A 20,999-nucleotide genomic window follows, 5' to 3' on the forward strand; every position below is an offset into this window, starting at 1 on the left:
AGTGCTTAACTCCACAGCTTTAATATTCTTATTACTTCTGCACATAATTTAAAAACTACTGTTTAATCTGTCTTGCGCTGCAGTTGCTTAAACTCCCAGGAATATCAAGAGGCACTTTGCCATTGAAAGATGACAAGCTAAGCCTCAGTAAAGGAAGCATTATTAGTCAGTTGAAATACATTAACACCATTCCACATGCATATCCCATTCAGTTACAAGAAGGAAGTTTCACTAAACAAAATCAAAGCATTGGTGAAACATCACTGCAGGAAAACTGTATTCTGTATCAATCATTCTTTTTTCAGTATTACCACCAACCATCTTGTACATATTAACTTTTCCACTTTGAAGCATATAGGACCCTTCTATTTTTTTTTTTCCTTGAAACATTTAAAGTAAGTGTTTCACTTCTCATTCATTAGTTTATGATGAGTTTACAAATTATCTTCTGATTTTCACAAAGCATTTTTAGGTGAACACACTGGAGATGCTCATTCAGTGACATAAGTTCAACTTACTGGAAGACATAAAAGATGATTTCTCAAACACTGGATCAATCTTCAAATACCTCTTCACAAATTATCTGAAATTATCCTCACCTAAGAATACTTATGTATGTTGTAAAAATGTGTTGTTTAATTAACTAGACATCTCTATTTCTACAAAATCTGATACAATGAAATAATTTCATTCAAAACAAGCCAAATTGAAGATTAAAGTAAGCGTTCAATTCTTTTCATACTGATGCTGATTATATTATATGCAGAAAAATTAAACTTTAAATTCCAAACTAGCAGATGTTTTTCATGGAATTTTAAATAGCAGCAAACTGACAGAAAAGACAAAAGCCTTTTAATTTTTTTTTAAGAAATGAGAATGATTAAGCAGTGATAAAAGAACTCATACTCTGAAGTAAATGCAAAAACAACTTTAGAAGACAAAAAAAAATCAAAAATATATTAAAACAAATGAATTCATAAGTGGATTTATGATGTACACTTTTATACCAGTATGCTCACACATCAGGTAAGAAAATACACAATATAACCTGAAAAATAAATTCCATACCATTGCACAAATTCTGCAGTAAAATAATTCTGGAGGGGAAAATATTTTTTGTTAGTTTACTGTACTTTCATTTTTTGTCGTACTTCATTCTTCACCATTATAAAAAAATTAAAGGACCATAAAATAGAAGTAAAAATAGAAGAACAAATACAAAAAAAAATCTAATTACTATGGTTGTTGGTATTTGCAGGTACATCCCCAAAAGGCAACCAACATCTATAAGAAGACATACTCTTCAAATTAACACACATTAAAATTTTACAGGCCCTGATGCTCAAACGCTTGGTTTTGTTTATTGATGCAGCCCTTCAAAGCAATGAGATCTGTGACAGTGCACAGGACTGAGGCTCTAACTAAGGTCTTTTTAAGAGGTGCCATCAGGATGGACATTCACGTACATTCCCTTCTTTGCTTATTAATATACTAACTAATCAGGGACAAAACCAATCATACTCTAGTATAAAGCTAATTGTTTTCTATTTTTAATTTAAAACCCCAACAAAACAAAACTGGTTTTGCAGTATGATTTCCAGGTATTTTACTTGGAGAAAAGATGACTCTCAGTCCATGTGCAGCAGGAGTCACTTGCAGTCACTTCTATACTAATCCTGATATCAATCAAGCAACTCCGGTTCTGAGTGGTCTCTAAATCTGAGACCTCCCAGGCATGGCCATCTGACACAGCACATTGCACCCAAAGTACTATTCAACTTCGTATAGAGAGTTACAGCCATCACGAGGTTAACCAAGTCCCAAAAACGTTTTTCTCCCTTTTGCACTCTATAAAAATTACTGCTCCTTCCCATTCAAATTTGAATAAGCATACAAAGTTGTCATGAAAACTAAATTTGATTTTAAAGGAGAAACCTCCTTTCTGGAAGTGGATTTTAAAGCTATGAGAATATACAAATAAATAGTAAGAAATACAATGTACACAAGCCTTAAGAGAGTCCACAGAAAACACCTCTTTCGAAGCATTTCAAAACCGTAACTGCAAATTCTACAAATCATTTAGCCCAAACCAGAAATCTGAAAACCTTTCATGACATGAAAGGCAACTAACATGAGCAGAAACACAAGAAGAGAAGTAACTGTGATAAACACATTTGGTTCCTTTGAAAGGTTTTCCCTATGGCTGGCTCACAAATCAGTTGACCTCTAAAGACCAGAGGGACAAGCAAAGACATAACCTAGGTGAGCAACACAGGCTGTGATTTGTTGGATGGCTCTTCTTCTAGCCTGATCTGGTGGGACTCCTGAATTCCTCAAAGAGAAGCAGTTTTGTGACCACGTTGTCACACATAGTGCAAAGGAACATAAAGGCACCTGGCAGTGCTGTAGTGCCACATATGCCCCACTGAAGGGCAGAGCCTCAAGGTTAGAGACAATTGCCTAAGCAAAGGTTGGTAGCCACAAATCCTCTGTTAATTCTTAGTCTTTTTGGAAGCAGAGCCCAGATGCTGCAGCTTGTGAAGAAGAGCAGGGGTGCTGGAAGAACTTGCTGGGAACAGCATGGAGGGGGAATGCTCTTAAATGCACACACCTTTGAGGCGAACTTCCTACCTCTCATTGCTAGCTGGGTCAAGAAAAAAATTGATGCTACTAAGTATATACTTATGAATACACACACACACAGTTTTTTAATTAAGCAACAATCTTACGTGTCCTAGTGCAAACTCTCAAAGAGCAACACAGCCCTTAGATACTGTGGATAAATACTCTGGGAAAAGGACAAGAGGGAATGGCTCAAACATGTTATACAAGGATTTTAACTCATTATTTCCCTGAAAATATTTGCTTTCAACTTGCCAAAAATATTTGAACTACAATACTATTTCAGAAACAAAACTTCCAAACCCACAGAGACTACTATAGTCACATTTTAACAGGCAACATTGCTGTACTAGAGATTAGCTCAGTAGCCACCAGCAGAGATAAGAAAGTAATTTTGTTCCACTGTGCAAAAAGCTTTTTTTTTAATGGATTGCACAGAGGCGGGCACGGGGACAGGGGGAGAGAATGGGTGGTGCAAAATAGATGGTCTGCTTGCTGATAAATGAATTTCAGAAAAGGAGGGATGTATAGAGAAAAAGGGAAGGAGAAAATTACTCCTACTGCATTATTGAAAAATGGGAGAGAATTTATTCCTTTTATCCTTTCAAACACATATTTAAAGTTACTGATGTGGTATTGGCTCTTTTTTTTTTCTGGATGGTAATAAAGAACATCTGGAAAGAAAACCTATGCAGTAACAACCAACAAGTGATAGTTAGGGACTTCTACACTCTCTTCTCATTGTTGGCACAATGACAATTGATAAAGCAACCATTTTTCTAGTCTAAGAAGTAGGAGAAGAAAAAACACAAAGCAACCAAACAAAAAAACCCCACAAAAAAAAAACAGCAACACAGAAAACAAGCATTTCTTTAATTATAATGCATATACACACTATACCAAGAGCTAAGCAATTTTTTCCCTACTTTGAATAATGTTTAATGCACATAAATGATTTTCTCTTTCTACGGACTAACGGGGTGACATCACTCTGGATGACAGAACACGGACCAAGGTTCCAAGGTCCCACTACACCTATGAACAATAAAATCTTTATTACCAGCTGGGTCGTTTCTCTTAGCAAGCCAGCTGCTGGGGGGGAAGAAGACCAGTACAGAAAATGCAGACCAGTCAGGACAGAAAACTCTACTACTGGGAATCCCAGTCTCACAGATTTTTCCTCACAGAAACATGACAAAGAATTTAATGAAGGCTGCTCATACCACCGATCCTTGAGGAATGGATGGCTGACAGAGGAAAGCAATGCTATAGCAGAGCAGCAGCAGCCATATCAGAACTACAATTAAACTTTTGTCATATACTACAGACTTGTAGATCGATGTTTTTCCTCAAAAATCTTGAGATGAGGTAGTAAGTTCAGTTATAAAAAAAGAATGTTGTTCCCCCTGAACAGGTCAGAAAATTCATATCAAAGCAAGGCATAAAGTACCACCATTTTACTCCTCCTTATTTACCCATTTTCAAATTAGTGCACTGAAAGCTCAAACTTGAAAATGATACATTAAAAAAGAGTTCAGTTACAGCAAAGGTTATCACATTTTCTTAATTGTTTCTCATCCAATAGCAATTTGGTTTTGCTACTTTTAAGTCCATTATACTCAAGGTCAGACCAGTAAAAAAAAAATTGATGCTAAGAGTTTCAAGCTGCCTGTTAGGCTTTCATTTTTCCTCCCTGCCAAATACTATTAAAATACATTTACTGATTTAACAGAATTGACTTTCAAAACACAACTTCCAGAGCATCTTTTTTAATTCATGAGATCACAAAATCTTAGGCATAGGACTGTTATAAGAATATACATAACCCTAACCCAACTTCACCAGCATTATTAAAACTTCCAAGTTTCAAAAAAACCCTGGTGATATCCTGCATATCCCAGCTTGTGAAAAATCTACTATTTTAAAGCCTTACTCATGGAAGCCTGATCCCTTTCATGTTTCAGTGAAACAGTGTCTTCAGAAGGTTGTATTGGTCTTGCATTGGACACTCTGCAGCATTTCCAGGATCTATACCTAAATTCTTGGCCTGCGTTATTTCTGATGAAGACAGAGTCAGTAATCTCTCCACTTAAAATGTCTAAATTAGGTTACTATAAATCACGGCTTTATGACAATTAAAATAACATTCCCAAAATACCTTTTGGCAAAGTGCTTTTGGACTGTAATTTTGCCAGATTTTTATTTGTCTGCAAAATTGTCAGTATATAGTGTACAGAGACAACATTTCAGTTCTGTCATACTACACAAAAACACTTTGATGTGCAGCTCTTCCCATTTGTACTAGTTGTGCATACCAGTGACATTCCAACTTCTTTTTATTTGGGGTGATGAACTTCCACACAGGCAACTCTTAAAAATCCATGGGGTTTAGTACAGTATTTCTGTAACTTTTCATTCTGTCACCTACAACACAGGCACCAGAATTCTGTAATGCTCTGCTTCAAACTGCATTTGCCTAATATTAAAGACAGTGCGAAAAGAATGGCTTTTTTCCAGTTTAAGATTACTGGCTTTGAATTTATTTCTACACAAAGTATTTATCTAATTTCTCAAAATGTGGTAAAATAAAATTTAAAAGCTTCAGTTAGTTTCTGAAGTTGGATTTAAGACATCCTACTGCTTTATTACAAGAAGGCCACAACTCCCAGTGGTGCAATTGCTACCGGTAAGAACTATCTAATAAGGATGACGCCCAAATTGGCTGGGATTGCATAAACCAATACTGCAAAACTGTTTTCACTTCTTCATGCTGAAGCTTGCAAGATTTTTTTAAACGAAGTAAAAATGATTTACAGACAAACAGAAAGCTAATGATTAACAGTATACTTCATTTTTATTTTTGTAATGCAGAGAAGAAAAGAGCAAGCGATGCTAATCCAAGGAGACGATTTCATAACGTGTCAGAAGTATGATTTCTATTAGAAATGCACAAATTATGCCACACGGTACTTCCAAATTCACAGAAAAAGTATTATAAAAATAAAGTCCTGCTGTGTCAAATATGCCACACAATTTTTTTTCCAATAACAGCTATTAAGGTTAGGGCGTGACTTTTCTCTGATATAGCTGTGCTAGTACAACCCCTAGTGTGGACACAGTTTACTGCCATGAAGGCATTATACCTCTATAACTTACAAAGCTTGTTCCTGAGAAGAAGTACTAAGAAAAGCACTGTTATTTCAGCACAACTACATCCACAATTGGAGTACTGAGAGAGAAAAAGAGAGGGCAGTAGGTTATGCTATTTGACAACACACTGAGCCAGATGAACAGATGCAGTTTTTGTACAGAGCAACTGCGTGGTACCCTCTCCATAATCCTAATGTTAATCAAAATCATGATGGATGATATTACAAAACACTTACTCAAGTTAAATTATAACATTGCTCATTGCTTCTTTATTTTTATTCTAAGAAATATTCATGTCAAATAGTAATAACAGGCAGTCATACCAACATGCCAATATTTGTTACTAGTCTTAACCAAGTAGGAAAATAGAGGAAAAGAGACACTAGAGTAAAAGAGAAGATGACCAAAGATATATATGCCCTTTAATTTTCCCAAATGATACAAATTCAGCTTTAAAGAACTTTATAAATACCGGAGTATGATAAATACATATCTGCATTCAGTGACATATATGTTTCTGATGATCCTAAAGTATACACATGGGGATTTCTGCCTATTCTGACGCACCTGAATAACTTTAATTCCTTTTCAAAACTCACTACATCTAAACTAAAACATCTTCAAAACCAAAATTTATCCACAGCACAACTAAAAATACAATCATACCTCAAGAAACAGTAAACTCACTTTCAATATATCAAAAGACAGTCTAAAACATGATTCTTTGCTTTTAAAACAGAAAAATGCACCATTTAATATAGAATAGCATGAAAATATTCATGCGTTATTGTCTCTCTACTTTTAAAAAATAAATATGTATTTATTATGAACAGATGGTGGCCAAGGAAGGTATCAACTCTCTCTCTCTTAGCCAGAAGGTCAGGTCATGGCTGAGAGACCAAAGAACAATTACTGTTTGCTATTTAGTTCCATGTAAGATGAAACATTTTAGATTTTTCTTTAAATACAAAGCTAAATGCAATAGAGCAGATTTCATTTCATTTAAATGAAATAATTTCCAATGACTTATTAACATTTGTTAAAATTTGATTAAAAAAAGCTAAAATGTACACACAATCTTTTTGGTTGCCTTTTAACATATTTAATTATATAAGGACATGTAAAGAACTTTCTTCATTACCAGAGCCACAGCTATAAAACAGATGCTAGATGCTGAGCCTGAGAATTTCAAAATAGTTTGTTTTCCTTTTTTTTAAGAAATCAACAATCATATTTGAACAATATCATTATTTTATGCAATTAGTGAATTACTCTAATAATCTTTGCTGATAGGAACTCCCCCTCCCATCACTTCACTTTAATTATACCCAATTATAAATGACCACATTTTGATGTATTCATTCCCACGCTGAATATAATACCAGTATGTCGATACTCGAAGTTAAAATATTTTGTTAAATTTTGCAATCCCGAAGCAAGTTGGAGAACAGGATTTAAAATCCAAGATACTTCTTCAAATATCTTATTAAAAACATCTTGTTTTATTTGAATGCCAAGATTATGCCAACTCTCTTATCTGTGATATCTGTCAAGACACAGACGACAAGCCTGTTTTGTTGTTTTTTTTTAAAGTGTCCTTAGGCCTAAAGGATGCAGAGTAAAAATAAAAAAATCCAACTCTGAAAACAAAATGCTTTAAGGTCTCTTTTTCTGCACTGTATGACTGTCTATATATATTAAAGAGTTATTTTAATGTAATAAACTTCTCTTTTAGATGTTACATATCTTCTCATTGTAATTTGAATTAACACTGATTCCAGCCTAAGCTCATACTTTATCTAGTAAATAATGTTCCACATGAAAATTCTGGGGAACTGGTAAATAAAAATATAGTTTTAGAAATATCAAATTTTTCCCCACATATATTCCTACACAGGGATGGACTTGTTTACTTATTTACAAGAAAAAGAATGTTTTTAAACCTGTTGGATAGGCTGCTCTAATACAAAATGCATATAAAAAGAATTATCCTCATGTGCATCTCATACATCTGTGTATTCAGAAGACACCCACTCATGTGCAAATCACAACATTTGAAGGAATAACTGGAGGTTTGAATATGTAGAGAAAAACGGACCGAACCTCAACAAAAAGGGCACTCCAAAAGATGCAGATTACACCTGTTCAAGCTGTTCGCCAAGTATGTTGCTGGTTACTCTAATAATCTTTCTTGCTACATGGGATGTTTTCTCACAGACTACCTGTAAGGCATATACTGGTTTTTGTATTATTATAAAACACAGTTTTAGAAAATCAAAAATTAATACCATGGGGAATTTTTATATAGTTATTTTTTTCTAGAACATTTTTTTAAACTTTTCTACAAATCCCAGCATTCATTAACCTTGAATGTTTAAATAAATTGGAAGATAAATTATTTTAAATTTTGGTATAATTAGGTTATACTTAGAGTCTTTAATGTTTTGTCAGGCTGCATGTATACGTAATTATGTGTGGATTTGTGAGAAAACGTGTATAAACATGTATACAGTATATACAATATAAGTACATTGTATGAACACATATGCCAGAGTAATTCCATATGAAAGCATGGGATGAGTATTATGTAAGCCTGAACATACTAGGGCTGAAAACAAGAATAAGATAACCAAGAGGTATTTACTAACAGTAATTAGATGGCTTGTTGCCAATAATTTAGAAACCATTTAACACTAATAAATGACCACTATTAGAAAAACGAATCATTCCAGCTTCCGAAATAACCCTACTTAGGCTTCTAATAACTGCAAAGTTATAGCAGTATTATCTCTTACCTGGTCCTTAATTTCAAGCTCCCTTATAGTTTTTGTTCTGTACTCTCTGAGCTCCTTTTCTGCCTCATCCTTCTTCATTTTGGTTTGATTCAACTGATAGCGCATTTCTCCACACACCTGTTAGATTATACAGACAACATGATCTGTAGCTTCAAGAATCCATAGCCCAGGCTTTGCAATTAGATCTTTTGGTGCCCTCTAGAGGTCATTTAAATCCAACATATTTTAATCTACAGATTTTTTAAGAGTACATATGGTAAATGTTTTCCTATAAAAGGTGGATTTTAATTCCCTATACAGTCATTAACTTTGAAATATGCAGTGCCTTCTAGATTCAATTATATTTGGATCAAGATTTTGCTAAGTATAAATATTTATCTTGTAAATATATGTGCTACTAAATACAGTTAAAGTACAGTTGCTAGGTTTATATTCTTCTCCTATTCTCTCTAAAATCCCAAGAAAGTCTATACCAACACTTTCAGAACCTAGAAGTAAAGGATCTAACACACTCCTATACAAGTGTGTGGTTTCTTACATTGCTAGTTTTCCGCTGTCAAAAAAGAAAATATTTAGATGTTAATATGATTGTCTCTGACCTAACTTCAAAAACTATGTCTAATTCAAATATATACATGGGCCAGAAGAAAGGGATTAAAGCAATATTTAAAGAAGTCTAGTATCACTTCCACAAGGGCAATAATTACTCTCTGCTGTTGGGATGTTCTATATTTTACCTCCTCATTCCTTTCCACCTGAGGGCAGCTCAACTTCAGAGGGTCTGGGGAAGGGTTGGGGGAAGAAAAAAAACCTCACACCAATCCCTCCCACATAACTTTCACTACTGCTGTGCAGGGACATTATTTTCTATTTCCCAACTTAAGACTTTTAAAGGATTCTATTCGATCTTATCTGTTGGGAATGGAGAATGATGTTGGACAAGCTGTCCCCTTTTTGTCCTTATCTTGTATAATCACCACCAATTTGTGCCTCTTCATTTCACCTTAATTAACCAAATAAATACACGCACATTCCCTAATAAGAACACAAATGTGTTTACTCACAGCTACTCTTTGAGAACTTTCTTTCCAACTCACTCTGCTTCCCTGCCTCACATTCTTTCAGACTTGCTTCCTAGATGTACGCACTTTTAATTTGCTGCTGCAGTCCTCTGTGCTTTCAAAAATCTTCTCACACACATTCTACAACCTAAATTAAAGTCTTTTTCAGTCTTATACCTCTTTAATAGTCACTAATTTTTTTCCCTGCTTCTTAAAAAAAAGGTAGGATAAAAGTAAATAAGCATACTGCAATCAAATCACCCTAGGAAGAAAACAAAACCAACTCTCATAACTGTAAGAAGCAGCATCACTTATAAACTCAAAGGACAGCTTGCAAATTTAGCCCTCTTGCAAATAACACAAGGTAGCAAATGCTCTGAAGAATGGCAAAGTTTTAAAGCATTTTTTTTTAATTCCAAAACATCAAATGCAACTAAAAAAGTCCTAAGATGCAACTTCTTGGATTGACAACTGTGTCTTTCTACCTCCTCTTTCCTTTATATGAAGGATGTAACAAGGTGTGGTATGTCACTTTCTCCAAGCAAAAAAAAAAAAAAAAAAAAATACAGCCATCCTCGCCTTCAGCTCCCCCATACACCAAAGAGAACAACGCAGAAGAATCAGTAGATGGTGCTGTCCTAATAATGGATTTTTCAGCCTCATAGTTCTGAAGGAAGGAAAAAGATTCTCTCTCCGAAATTTTTTCCCCTGAATTTGCTGCATCAGAGAAAAACATATTTCAGACAAAACTCAAAAGGAAAAATGCTGCTATTTGCTGTTTTTAATAATGCAAACTGAGTTTGGAAACAAGGAGTCAGATTCCAAAGCAGACATCGACATCACTTTCATAGTCAATGAAAAACGTCAGGGTGATGAACATAGTCCTGACAGCTCAATAATCAGGATGTTCCTCCAGGATGTTTGACACTTCCCAGTTCAGACCAGGGACACAAATGCAGTATATTCCAGTCAGGACAGTGCAATTAAAAACACAGCATAGACTACTGCAAGGTGGCCACCTATTCAACTTAGTATTGACCAACATAAACTGAAGCAGGGTGTCACTCTCCTGAGAGATTGCTTCAAATTGATGAGCTATGAAATTGTTCATTCTAGACCAATGTAGACTTACACTTACTACGCTCTTCCCCAGTCTGAAAAACCAAAAGTGTGCTTCAGAAGTGGTAAATCAAACCATTTTGATATTCTTAAAATGCTCCCTCATTTGTCTTTCAGCTAAAATAGAATTAAATTTTTGAATAAGTTCAGGTGACTTTTTGCTGTACATCTTCTGCAATACTTTAATCTATTTCCACCATAAGGGGCAGAAGATGAAGACAGGAACTGTTAAACTTCTCCAGAAGTCTCTATAGGCCTAAAGAATTAATTGCTCTCCAAAACCTTGCAATTAATGACTGGGGAGGATTATTGGTAGGATACATAGACATTTCAAGAGGCTGAAACGAATTTGAATTGTCAGACTGTCCATTATATAGAAATTTATTCCCTCATCTTCATGAAGCTAAAGTTATTTCTATAACAAGCGAATGATGAAACTAAGCTAATGAAAGTCACTTTAACAATGTGTTGGCTCCCAGCAAAAATTGTAGATGGCAATTATTTTTTTCCTTGACATATTATGACCCATATTAAGGCTCTAATAGATTGAGAAATATGCAAAATAAAAGCACACAGAAGTGATACACATACATAGATGCTAAGCTACAATTCTTAACTAGAAGAAAGATCTCTTTGTAAAAGGCATACCAACAAGATTAATGACTGAAGCACCACATACAACTTCTACAGGAAAGTACTTGAAAAAACAGTGATTTGATACAGCTGCCTTTATTTTAGCTCTGCATGTCCCAGGGGTAGCAATTACAGGACAGGCTTGAATACTATGTTGTCCGATTCACAACAAATACAATTTTTAATGAAACACTGAATTGCAATTTTAAATCGTAACCTGCATAGTCTGCAAGGTAGAAAGATTAGCTTTTGCATCACAAAGTGACTTGGCAGACCAAAAAAAAGTTATCTTTTTACTCATAAAACTGTGCCTCTGGGATATGCAGATGAAGTTTACATTTACCACGTTCTTCACCAATAGAAAGGAAAATGCAGAAAGTAAAAAATGCTCATATTTCAGGTCACTATGACAAGGAAAACTAAAATCAACACTCATTTATAAATGTGCCTACCTTATTCATTTCCATTTCATGAGATTCAAGCTGACGTTGAGATTCTTCTAACTGGTTAACTAAAGATTTCTTCTCCCTTGTAATTCTCTCTACCTGAGCCTCCAGCATGGCCACGTTTTCAGACATTGCCGTCACCTGCAAAAGCCCAAGAACACTATAATGATGCAATATGACCAACCACAGATATGAATCTTGTGGGACTTTCTCCTTGAAAGCAACTATATGTAGCCAAAATACAACAAAAATATCTAATATATACATTTAAATAGGTAATTAAAATATAAACTAAAAACATAACAGAATATGGCTACATTATTTTAACAATAGGTTCATTATTTTGAATTAATTTATCACATAGTAGTTTATTTGAAGCTTCTCAAATGGACTAGTCTCCAGGACTTGTTAGTATGGACAAACTGTAAGAAACTGCTTGTTGCATTAGTCTTGCAGCTGTAAGAGTACTACTTAACACCCTCTTATACATCCTTATATAGTTTGATTAAAACCAAATTATGTTCCCCCAGCTAAAGAAAACTGTCATTGCAACCACAGATCTTAAACTGATTTTCAAGTTCAGAAAACATTTCAGCACTATAGATCAAAGCATGATGTTGTACAAAAATAATATACAATATTATGTTGAAAATTCTAATGTAATTCAGATCTAACTTTGCTGAACAGTAGAAGAATGTAGCAATAAAAAGACAGTGACCCTTCAGCTATTTAGCCCTGAAGCTTACTGATATAAGTGGAAGTAATAGTGCCTGACAGTTCTAGGTTAACTTAGAGGAATTCAAAGCCAAGCCTAGAGGATGATATATTCATAACTGTTTTTCTCTCATTATATATCCACCTGATTTATGTATCATGCCAATTCTCCCCTTCCAACAAATCACTTCATAAAGTAAGCTATAAAATATTCATATGGAGGTTGATTTGATGCACAGCATACCATTTCTACTATCTCAATCCTGAAACAAAAGTAGGTAGATCATATGTTGGCATAAATCATCCACGTGGATCATAGTTTTCTGCAAAGTCATCCTACAAAATCTTTAATTGCCAAATGTGACATCATCATAGTGTCACTACATGTTGTTTAATGTGTATGTAGGGTGATGCAAAAGCTAACTTCCAATAGGTAGATAAATTCCAATAGGTAGCAAGTACTCAAAGAATTGCTTAACAATGTCTCATTGTCTCCAGTGTAAGGTCAAACTTTTTATTTCAGTTTCCCTGGCAACAGGTTTCTAATAATCACTTTAAACAGTTCACTTTCTCAAATATCACTTAGCCCCTATCGCTGTGCTTGATTCCTGTATTAATATCTGGAACTGGAGTTAAAAGCTTTGACTTCTTGTAGCAGCTTCAGAACATTATTCCACCATTTCATAAAACCAGAAATTCAACCATATCACCTTGGTTCCTGTTTATGTTAGTAGCTTTCCAGCCATTTCACAAGCAACAACACTACTAAAGAACCTTGTTTTTAAACACTTCAATAATTTATCCTGTTCAGCCTGTGCTCTCCAGATTTTATGAACTGTGGCTTGTTTCTAAAAAGAGCTCCAAAATACAGGGAAGGCCTATGATCAGAAGAGAAATTCACTATATTGTTTCCAAACCTCCATCACAAAATGGCTGAAGAGGTCGCACATCAAACAAGCCTGAAAACCACTAATTCATGGAGCATTTCTCTCCCTTCTTCTTCTTTCTCCAGTCACCTTAGAAGTGTCTCCTCTGTCACATCTCACAGGCTTACTGCTGTCAGCGTGAGGTTTCCTCTGTAGATTCCACTGAGCAGAAAGCCCTTATGTGTTATACTCAAATTACACTAGCATCTACAAGTCTAAACCAAGGCTATGAAGGCTGTGTTGGAATGGTCACAGTATAAATGAGACAAATTCTGTCTCAAGAGAGTTTATGAACATCACTAAAAGGGAGAAAAGAGATTCCAACACATTTCTGCAGGTGGACAAATTAAGGATAAGATCACTCTGAAAAATACCGTATCAGAATGCAATTATGATGTTGTAAAAATAATATATATGCATATGAAAGCTCGAAGTAGCAAAGAATCCCAAATTTGACATATGCTAACTTCTGAATGCTTGACTTGGCAACCTAAATAATAGGCTTTATAAGAAACTAGGTACAAACCTTGCATCACGTATTACTTAACCCTTTCCTACTTTGACAAAGTGCATTAGAAAACATTATGCAAACTAAAATAAAGTATATAACACCAACAACTTAGTACGTATCTAGTGACATAGCATAAAAACGAGTTATTCAGACTCAAAGGATCACTTATTTATCACTGCTTTAAAGCAATAGTGGAAGTGATTTACTGAACTCCCAAATCCAAAACACACCAAAAGGCAAGTAAACTGAAAGTTTAAAGGGGATGATATGCTCATTCTAATACACAAAGAGAACAAAACCCAACTCATACCATCACTACCAAGTCCTCCCTTTCCTTCTTCATTTCTTCCCGTAGTGCTTCTTTTTCATGAGTTCTCTTGTTTAGCTGGGCAGTTAACTCCTTTTCAAGACGATTCTTCTGCCGTTCTATCTCACTTTTCAGCTGCTCACACAGGACTAGTGCCTAGAAAAAAACCTACTTTTTTAGGTGGAAGAAACCTAAAATTTTAAACAAACATGGTATTTATGTAATGCCTTCAGAGAAAGGAATTTACTATTAGAAAGTATGTCTTTTGGGTTTTTTTATTAGTTACTGTGATGTTTATACATACCCTACTGTGTTAACATCTAGAATATGACTAACACATAGAAAAAAAGATGTATATGTTTGTATGTATATACCTGCCATACTGTAATTTGGAAATCTAATTGCTTTTAGGAGTCATGGCAAAGATGGAAGCATTGTTCAAAGTATATTTTCCAAAAAAGTAGCTGTTGTTCTAAAACTATGATTATTTGCCTTGCGTTTAAAATTCCTGAATGTCCATAACTAAAATCAGCCTTCAATATTTGACTCCTGGCAAACACTGTGATTACTGCCTAACTGCATAGCCAAAGTAAATATAAATAAATAAATAATGTATGCATTTCCACTTGCTCTGCCCGTGAAGCAAATCACTGAGTGCAAAAGGCTAAGAAGAAACCTGGAAGAAATAAGTAAAGATACAAAGAAACTTTTTAAAATCTTATTTTAGTTTCAGGTTTGTCAAATAAAGGAAATTAATTCTACTGAAAACTCCTAAGTGTCCTGCTTAATTTGAAGTGCTAAAACACAGGTTATAAATGTGTTTTCTATCAAAATAGGAGAAATCTACATTCATATACAAGCAGCACGGTAGACATAATCTTCTAAAAAAGCTAGGAAAAAAGATACCTATCTATTTGTGCTGATGTATCCCTGCCAAAGGGACAGAAGTTGTGTATTATGTCAGTTTAAATCAGAAATACACTACTCCATTTAAAGTAAAACGAAGTATTCTAAGTACTAAGGGCAGCTTGCTGACCCACAAGTAAACTAGATTTCATTTCATCATTTCAGTGATATCCAGCAAATCCTATACCTCATTACCCTTTATTTTCTAACATTTTTTTTTTAACTGCTTGTTTTTCTTTTACTCAAAGCCCGTCCTCTATGTGCAATTTCCTTGGTGTGGTGCTGTTCACAAGGGAAGCAAACTAAGCCATTATTTTTTAGAGAATCCTCTCAAAATCTCCGTTACATTTGTGTCAATTCTGCAGGACCCTCCTCAGGGTCTCTCCCCTTGCAAGTCTATTGTGGTGAGGGAATCCCTCTGTTGTTGCCTTAAATCCTTTTCTGTAGGAATGTATCATCAGCAAACAATTGTCTGCAGAAGACCGCTGGAGTTTGGTGAAACTGTAAAACAATGCAACTCCAGAATAAATCAGTTGCAATGAAGAAACATATATTTTGTTATCTCTTCTGTTGTGACTGCATAATGAGCAGCTGAAACAGTTATTCTTCTGCGACATTTATGTTGAAAATACGTTCCTGGATTTGCTTCAGCTATGGAAGTTTAACCTTCACAGATCTCCTTAACTCTACGCAATAGGCAAGAGGCCACGAACTACAGGGACAACCGAAAGGCAGGAAAAAAAAATTGTGGCTTTAAATTATAAGCACCCGTGGTTAGGCTTTCTGTCAGTAGGGTGATGAAATTGCTATTATAGCATTTGGAAGCCTAACGTGTTCAATCCTCACTTTTCTTATGTGGACTGTTCTATTGGATTCCATTATAACTACAAAGAAAAAGCACTTCACCTTCAGAGCAGAATGGAACTGGAAAAATAAAGCATGGTTTGTACTTACCAAGAAAAATACCAGTACCTGTAAAAGTGCTAAATTAATGCAGCATAAGTAAAAGATTTCTTACTGTTCCTTCATAATACAACCATTTTTGAGCATGATAAAAAAAAACTATTCAGTCTTGTACACAGATACCATTTGACATTTCCTTGCTGCAGTGAAGAGAGTGGCCAGTAGAGACCCCAACGAGCTGCTTGCTTTATGTAGCAGAAATAGTATAGGCATAAAGACCCATTTTATTAAAAGTTCTACTAATTCTTCTTACTAAGTTTGATTCTTAGGCCACATTTCTAACATGAGACAGACTGAATCAGAATTTATAAGGATTTTCTTTTTACATGTTAAAATAAAGACACCAACACCTAATTAAAAAAAAAAAAAAAAGAGGAAAAACAAATAACTTATCGCAGGTGAGGAAAAGTATTTTAATTACATTTAAATTAATTTAAAAATTTAACCACTCAGGGACCGGATATGACAGGTGAGCAGTGGGCTCAGGAGGATTTTTTTCTCTCTTCGTTCAGTAAAATCAAGGAGCTGTAATAAGCTGAAGTTAAATTTAACAAGCACATATGATATCCAGCTCTTATTATTTTTTCCCCACTGTTTATAGTTAAAGACCCTACACACACTGTCTCTTACAGCACTGGATGAATAATACCAATTTGATCAATAGAACAACTATATCTGTCTTGTCCACTAGTAAAAAATAGCATTTCACTAAGAAAAAAACCCAAACCTCTCAATTCCATAGTAATTCACTACTAATACAGTAGATGTCACTAAATAACAAGAAGATAAGTCAATATCTGTTGATTATACATAGTAACTAAGGCATTTGATCAAAACCAGTTTTACCATCATTATTTACATAGCACCAAAAGCTTCCTGCAAATAGCATTAGACAGGACTCCTCATCTTCAAAGAGTTCTCTTAGTTAATCAGTTCTTGCACTGCAATCTTCTAAGGCAAAAATTGCTTGTAACTATCTTAGGCATTCTTTCCAGAGTAGCTCAGAAATGTGATACGTCATTAATCCCTTTGAAAATTCTAACATCCAATTTCTATCACCTACACTGTGAAACTACCTCAGAATTTAAATAATGGTCCAAGAACGCAAAACACCCTACCGCCTTAATGAGAATTTAAGAATAGAAAGAGTTTATGTTACTGCTCAGAAACAGTCACACACTGTAATCCCTTTAAATCTACTACATCATCAACATCTGATAAAGGTCTTATGCATGTATTCTCTCATTAGCATGAAAACTAATTAACATTTGCAGTAGATCTGAATACTTAAAAGCTCATTTCTTGATTAATTTACCTTTGTTTTTTCTAAACTGGCCTCTTCTGCCATTTGCACAGCTTGTTTAACTTGCTCACAAGCATTAGATTCTCTTTTCTGCATTTCTTTCATATTTTGTCGTAGTGAAACAAGGGCATCCGCCAAGTCATCTCTTTCTCTGCATACAAAACAGACAAACAGGTATATCAAGTATAAAATGGTAACAGACAAAAGACATAAGGGTTGTAAGCAAAGCAAGACTAAAGCCAGCATGGGTTAACAGTGAAAGACAGCATACTGCTAGCTTGGCAGATATTAAAGATATAATTTGCTTGATGACCTGTCCTTCACTTCAGAAGGAGGGAACATTAGTGAAACTGCTGGTAATCAGAGCAGAGCTCAAGTCACAAATATACTGATGCTGAGCAACATTCTGTTGGCACTACGAAACAAGAATCCATCTAAAAAAAAATAAGGGGAGTGGGGTGGCACATTTATGGAAAAAAAAAAAAACAAACAACAGATTGAAGCAATATGAAATTACACTGTCATTAAATGTAAAATACGGAGAAAAAATAAAAGGAAGGGTTAGGTACAACAAGTAATTCAGGTTGCTAAGTATATCAAATGAAAATCAACAGCCCTTTGCTGTCAACTGAACTAAACTAAACAATAAGATCTCTGGATTGTCCATCTCCTATGAACTTCCATTAACTCAGCAACTGAGATGCATACAAATGGCAAAGCACAGTCAGGAAAACTGCAATACTTCACCTTTTTTCATTATTTTGAGATGTTGAAAACTTTTAAATTGAGAATACAATTACCTGTGGTTTAGGTGCAACTAGAGATTCTGGCTGAAAACTGTTTGGTTTGGGTTTATTTTTTTTTTCCTTTCTTCATGTTGTGTGGAAGGGTAACACAGTTGTATTTGCCAGAAAACTAAGAGACATATTTTGAAATTTCATTTCAAGAAGATTTGGACAAATTGCCTGTTATAATCCCTACTGAAATATCTTCGTTCTTAGTAAGTTGCATCACAGGAAGATGTAGCTTTCAGATTGTTAAATCTCAAACTGAGATAATGGTTTAGGAAAGATAAATGTCAAACTTCACTATAATAAAAGATGACAAGAAGGTATTGATTTATACTATGTTCATATTTTCCAGTGTCTGTGACAAATAATTCTTTTTCTTACCAAAGTAGATTTTGAAACATGATTTACAAGCAAAAGAGACCTTTCCAAGAAAATTCTTGGACTTGACAATAGAAAAATACATAAATCCTGGTAACAGCCATCTAACATGTAAAGATAATATCCATTTGACAGACTGTATGTCCTAGGTTCCTTTGGTCTTCTTGCTTTGAATTGACCCACTACCTCATCTCTAGCAGTCTCATTCTAAAACGTCAGAAATATTAAGAAGCTTCAGGTACCTGACAATAAACAGACGTCTGTTTAACAAACTTCAAGAAAACTGCAGAATCCTATCATTATTTCTAGACAGTAGAAAGGGAGAGATTTTTGAAAATGGCTGACTAGCAGAATTTAAGAAAAACACATTTTAATGCTATTGGAATTTTATAATATTTTATTATATTCTATTATATTCAGCCTGTATAACTTTTAAAATATAATTTAAATAAAAGCTACAATTTTTAAAAGGCTGCAGCAAATAATTTAATTTATTTTTATCCAAATAAACTTTTTTCCCCTGACTTATTGTAGTTAGGGAAGAGCAATGCATCCTATCCCAAACACCTGACCTACTGAGAAATTCAAAGGAAAAAAAAAAGAGGATTGTGCTGCTGATGTATCCTAAAGTTCCCCAAATGTAATGAGAATAAAGTGGGGTGAGAAAAACTTCCAACTACAGAACAATAAGGCACTTTTGCAAGAAATAATCAATAAAAATACAGGAACTTCCATAATATTTCTTCTGACAGACTAAAGGTTTTGTTTGTACAAAAAGTGCAAGAAACAGATTATCAACAGTCTGTTTATCTGGACAGACCAAGGTATCATAATTACAAGACAATAACTAACTTTCTTTCCAAGTCAAAATAAGTAGCAAAACTATTGTGGCTTTCAAAGTGGTTGGGACCCGCACTCTTACTCTGTCACTGACTTAACATTATAACTTCAAGGTGGGACTCCATTGTTCTCTAAGTGCACATCTCTCTATGAATGCAACCAAACACATTGAGATTCACACAGTTTAATGTAAGCAACTGTACTTTCAATAAGAAAGAAAATACCCCCCAAACCTACTTTTTTACCATCTCGATGGTCTGCTTGTGAACATTACAATGAGTCTGTGCAAGAACTGCCTCATGTTGTGCACATTTCAGACACAGACCACCAACCCGGCTACAATTCATGGCTGAAACAAGAGACTTTTGGTGTTTTAGCTTTCCTTCCAAATCCTGGCATGTTTTCCGAGATTCTGAAAGGTCTTTTCTAGAAAGAAGAAATTATTAAAAAAAAAAAAAAAATCATTTGTGCAATCAAACATTTCTACAAGTTAGATTTTAATGCAATACATAATTACAGATATAACTTCAAAAGAACTGTAAGAATTCCTGTAATGAACATTATTTTACACATTTCAGTAGGCTAAGGAAGACTTCAGAGAAATAATAATTGAACTGCACAAAATTATTAATAGGTAAAATGAAATTAATATAATTTGTTCCTTCATTCCGTAGTATCAGAATGCAGTGAAGTTATACAGAGAATTATTAGATACAATTTGTAGGCTTAAATATGGTCTGAACAGAGTAAAAGATTCATTAGCAAGAAACACTATCAGCTGTATAAATATTTCAATACTCTGTCATTTTTGGTTGTTGTCCTTACTAATAATATCACTAAATTCACATTTCTTCTCTACTCTCAAATTAACTGTAAATATAAAGGACAAGTCCCCTAAGCTCCCTAGACAAAATCCAGTTATATTCAGCACATTCACTCTGATCCAGTGATACACACAAACTTGAGGTCAACCACATCTCCAGAAAAAACACAATAAGTTTTTTACTTGTCTCCAAAATTTTTAACAAGTGCCCTGAAGAATTTTCTCCAGAATTTCCAAGCATCTGTCAGGGCAGGGAGAGTGCAAGCGGTAGGAATGCTGACATCAGGAAGTTCCAGACAAACACACACTGTGCACATATAGATCAATTTGACAAACTGTGCAATGAATCCAAAGCTTTGGGTTTGTTATGCAGGCCATCTGGGCAGCACACACAGAGTAAGTCTGACACATTTTGCTTGCATTGGATTTACTGTGCACATGATGTATGCACTGCATGCATGCTTATTTCCATCTGGGAAATCTGTGCAGTTTTTCCAATTTTAGGAGTTGTTCTATTAAATATAATCCACTACAACCTGAACAGAACTTGCTCTGCATGTATCCTTCGACAGTCACAGTACGATGGACCTATTGTTTGGAACTCTTGGATAGGAATCAGCAAGTCCTATGTAAATTCACACTTAAAGTAAAAAACAAGGATAGTCCAACTGAAAGCAATATAATTTCTCACTTTAATTAAAATCTAGTGAA

The 20,999-nt window shown here is 34.6% G+C and overlaps 1 protein-coding gene across 1 annotated transcript in view; it reads right to left on the bottom strand.

The window, feature by feature from the left end:
• Positions 1-20,999, bottom strand: part of SDCCAG8 (SHH signaling and ciliogenesis regulator SDCCAG8) — a 110,757-nt gene that overhangs the window by 74,195 nt on the left and 15,563 nt on the right. Inside the window, exons 8-12 of the mRNA XM_082049700.1 lie at positions 19,703-19,891; positions 17,469-17,607; positions 14,288-14,440; positions 11,833-11,967; positions 8,568-8,684 (exon numbers count right to left, since the gene is read on the bottom strand). Coding sequence (XP_081905826.1) covers positions 8,568-8,684; positions 11,833-11,967; positions 14,288-14,440; positions 17,469-17,607; positions 19,703-19,891 — 733 coding nt within the window. The remainder of the gene's footprint in view (positions 1-8,567; positions 8,685-11,832; positions 11,968-14,287; positions 14,441-17,468; positions 17,608-19,702; positions 19,892-20,999) is intronic.

Source organism: Streptopelia decaocto, assembly GCF_964273445.1.
Source record: "Streptopelia decaocto genome assembly, chromosome: 3".
Classification (NCBI taxonomy): Eukaryota; Metazoa; Chordata; class Aves; order Columbiformes; family Columbidae; genus Streptopelia; species Streptopelia decaocto.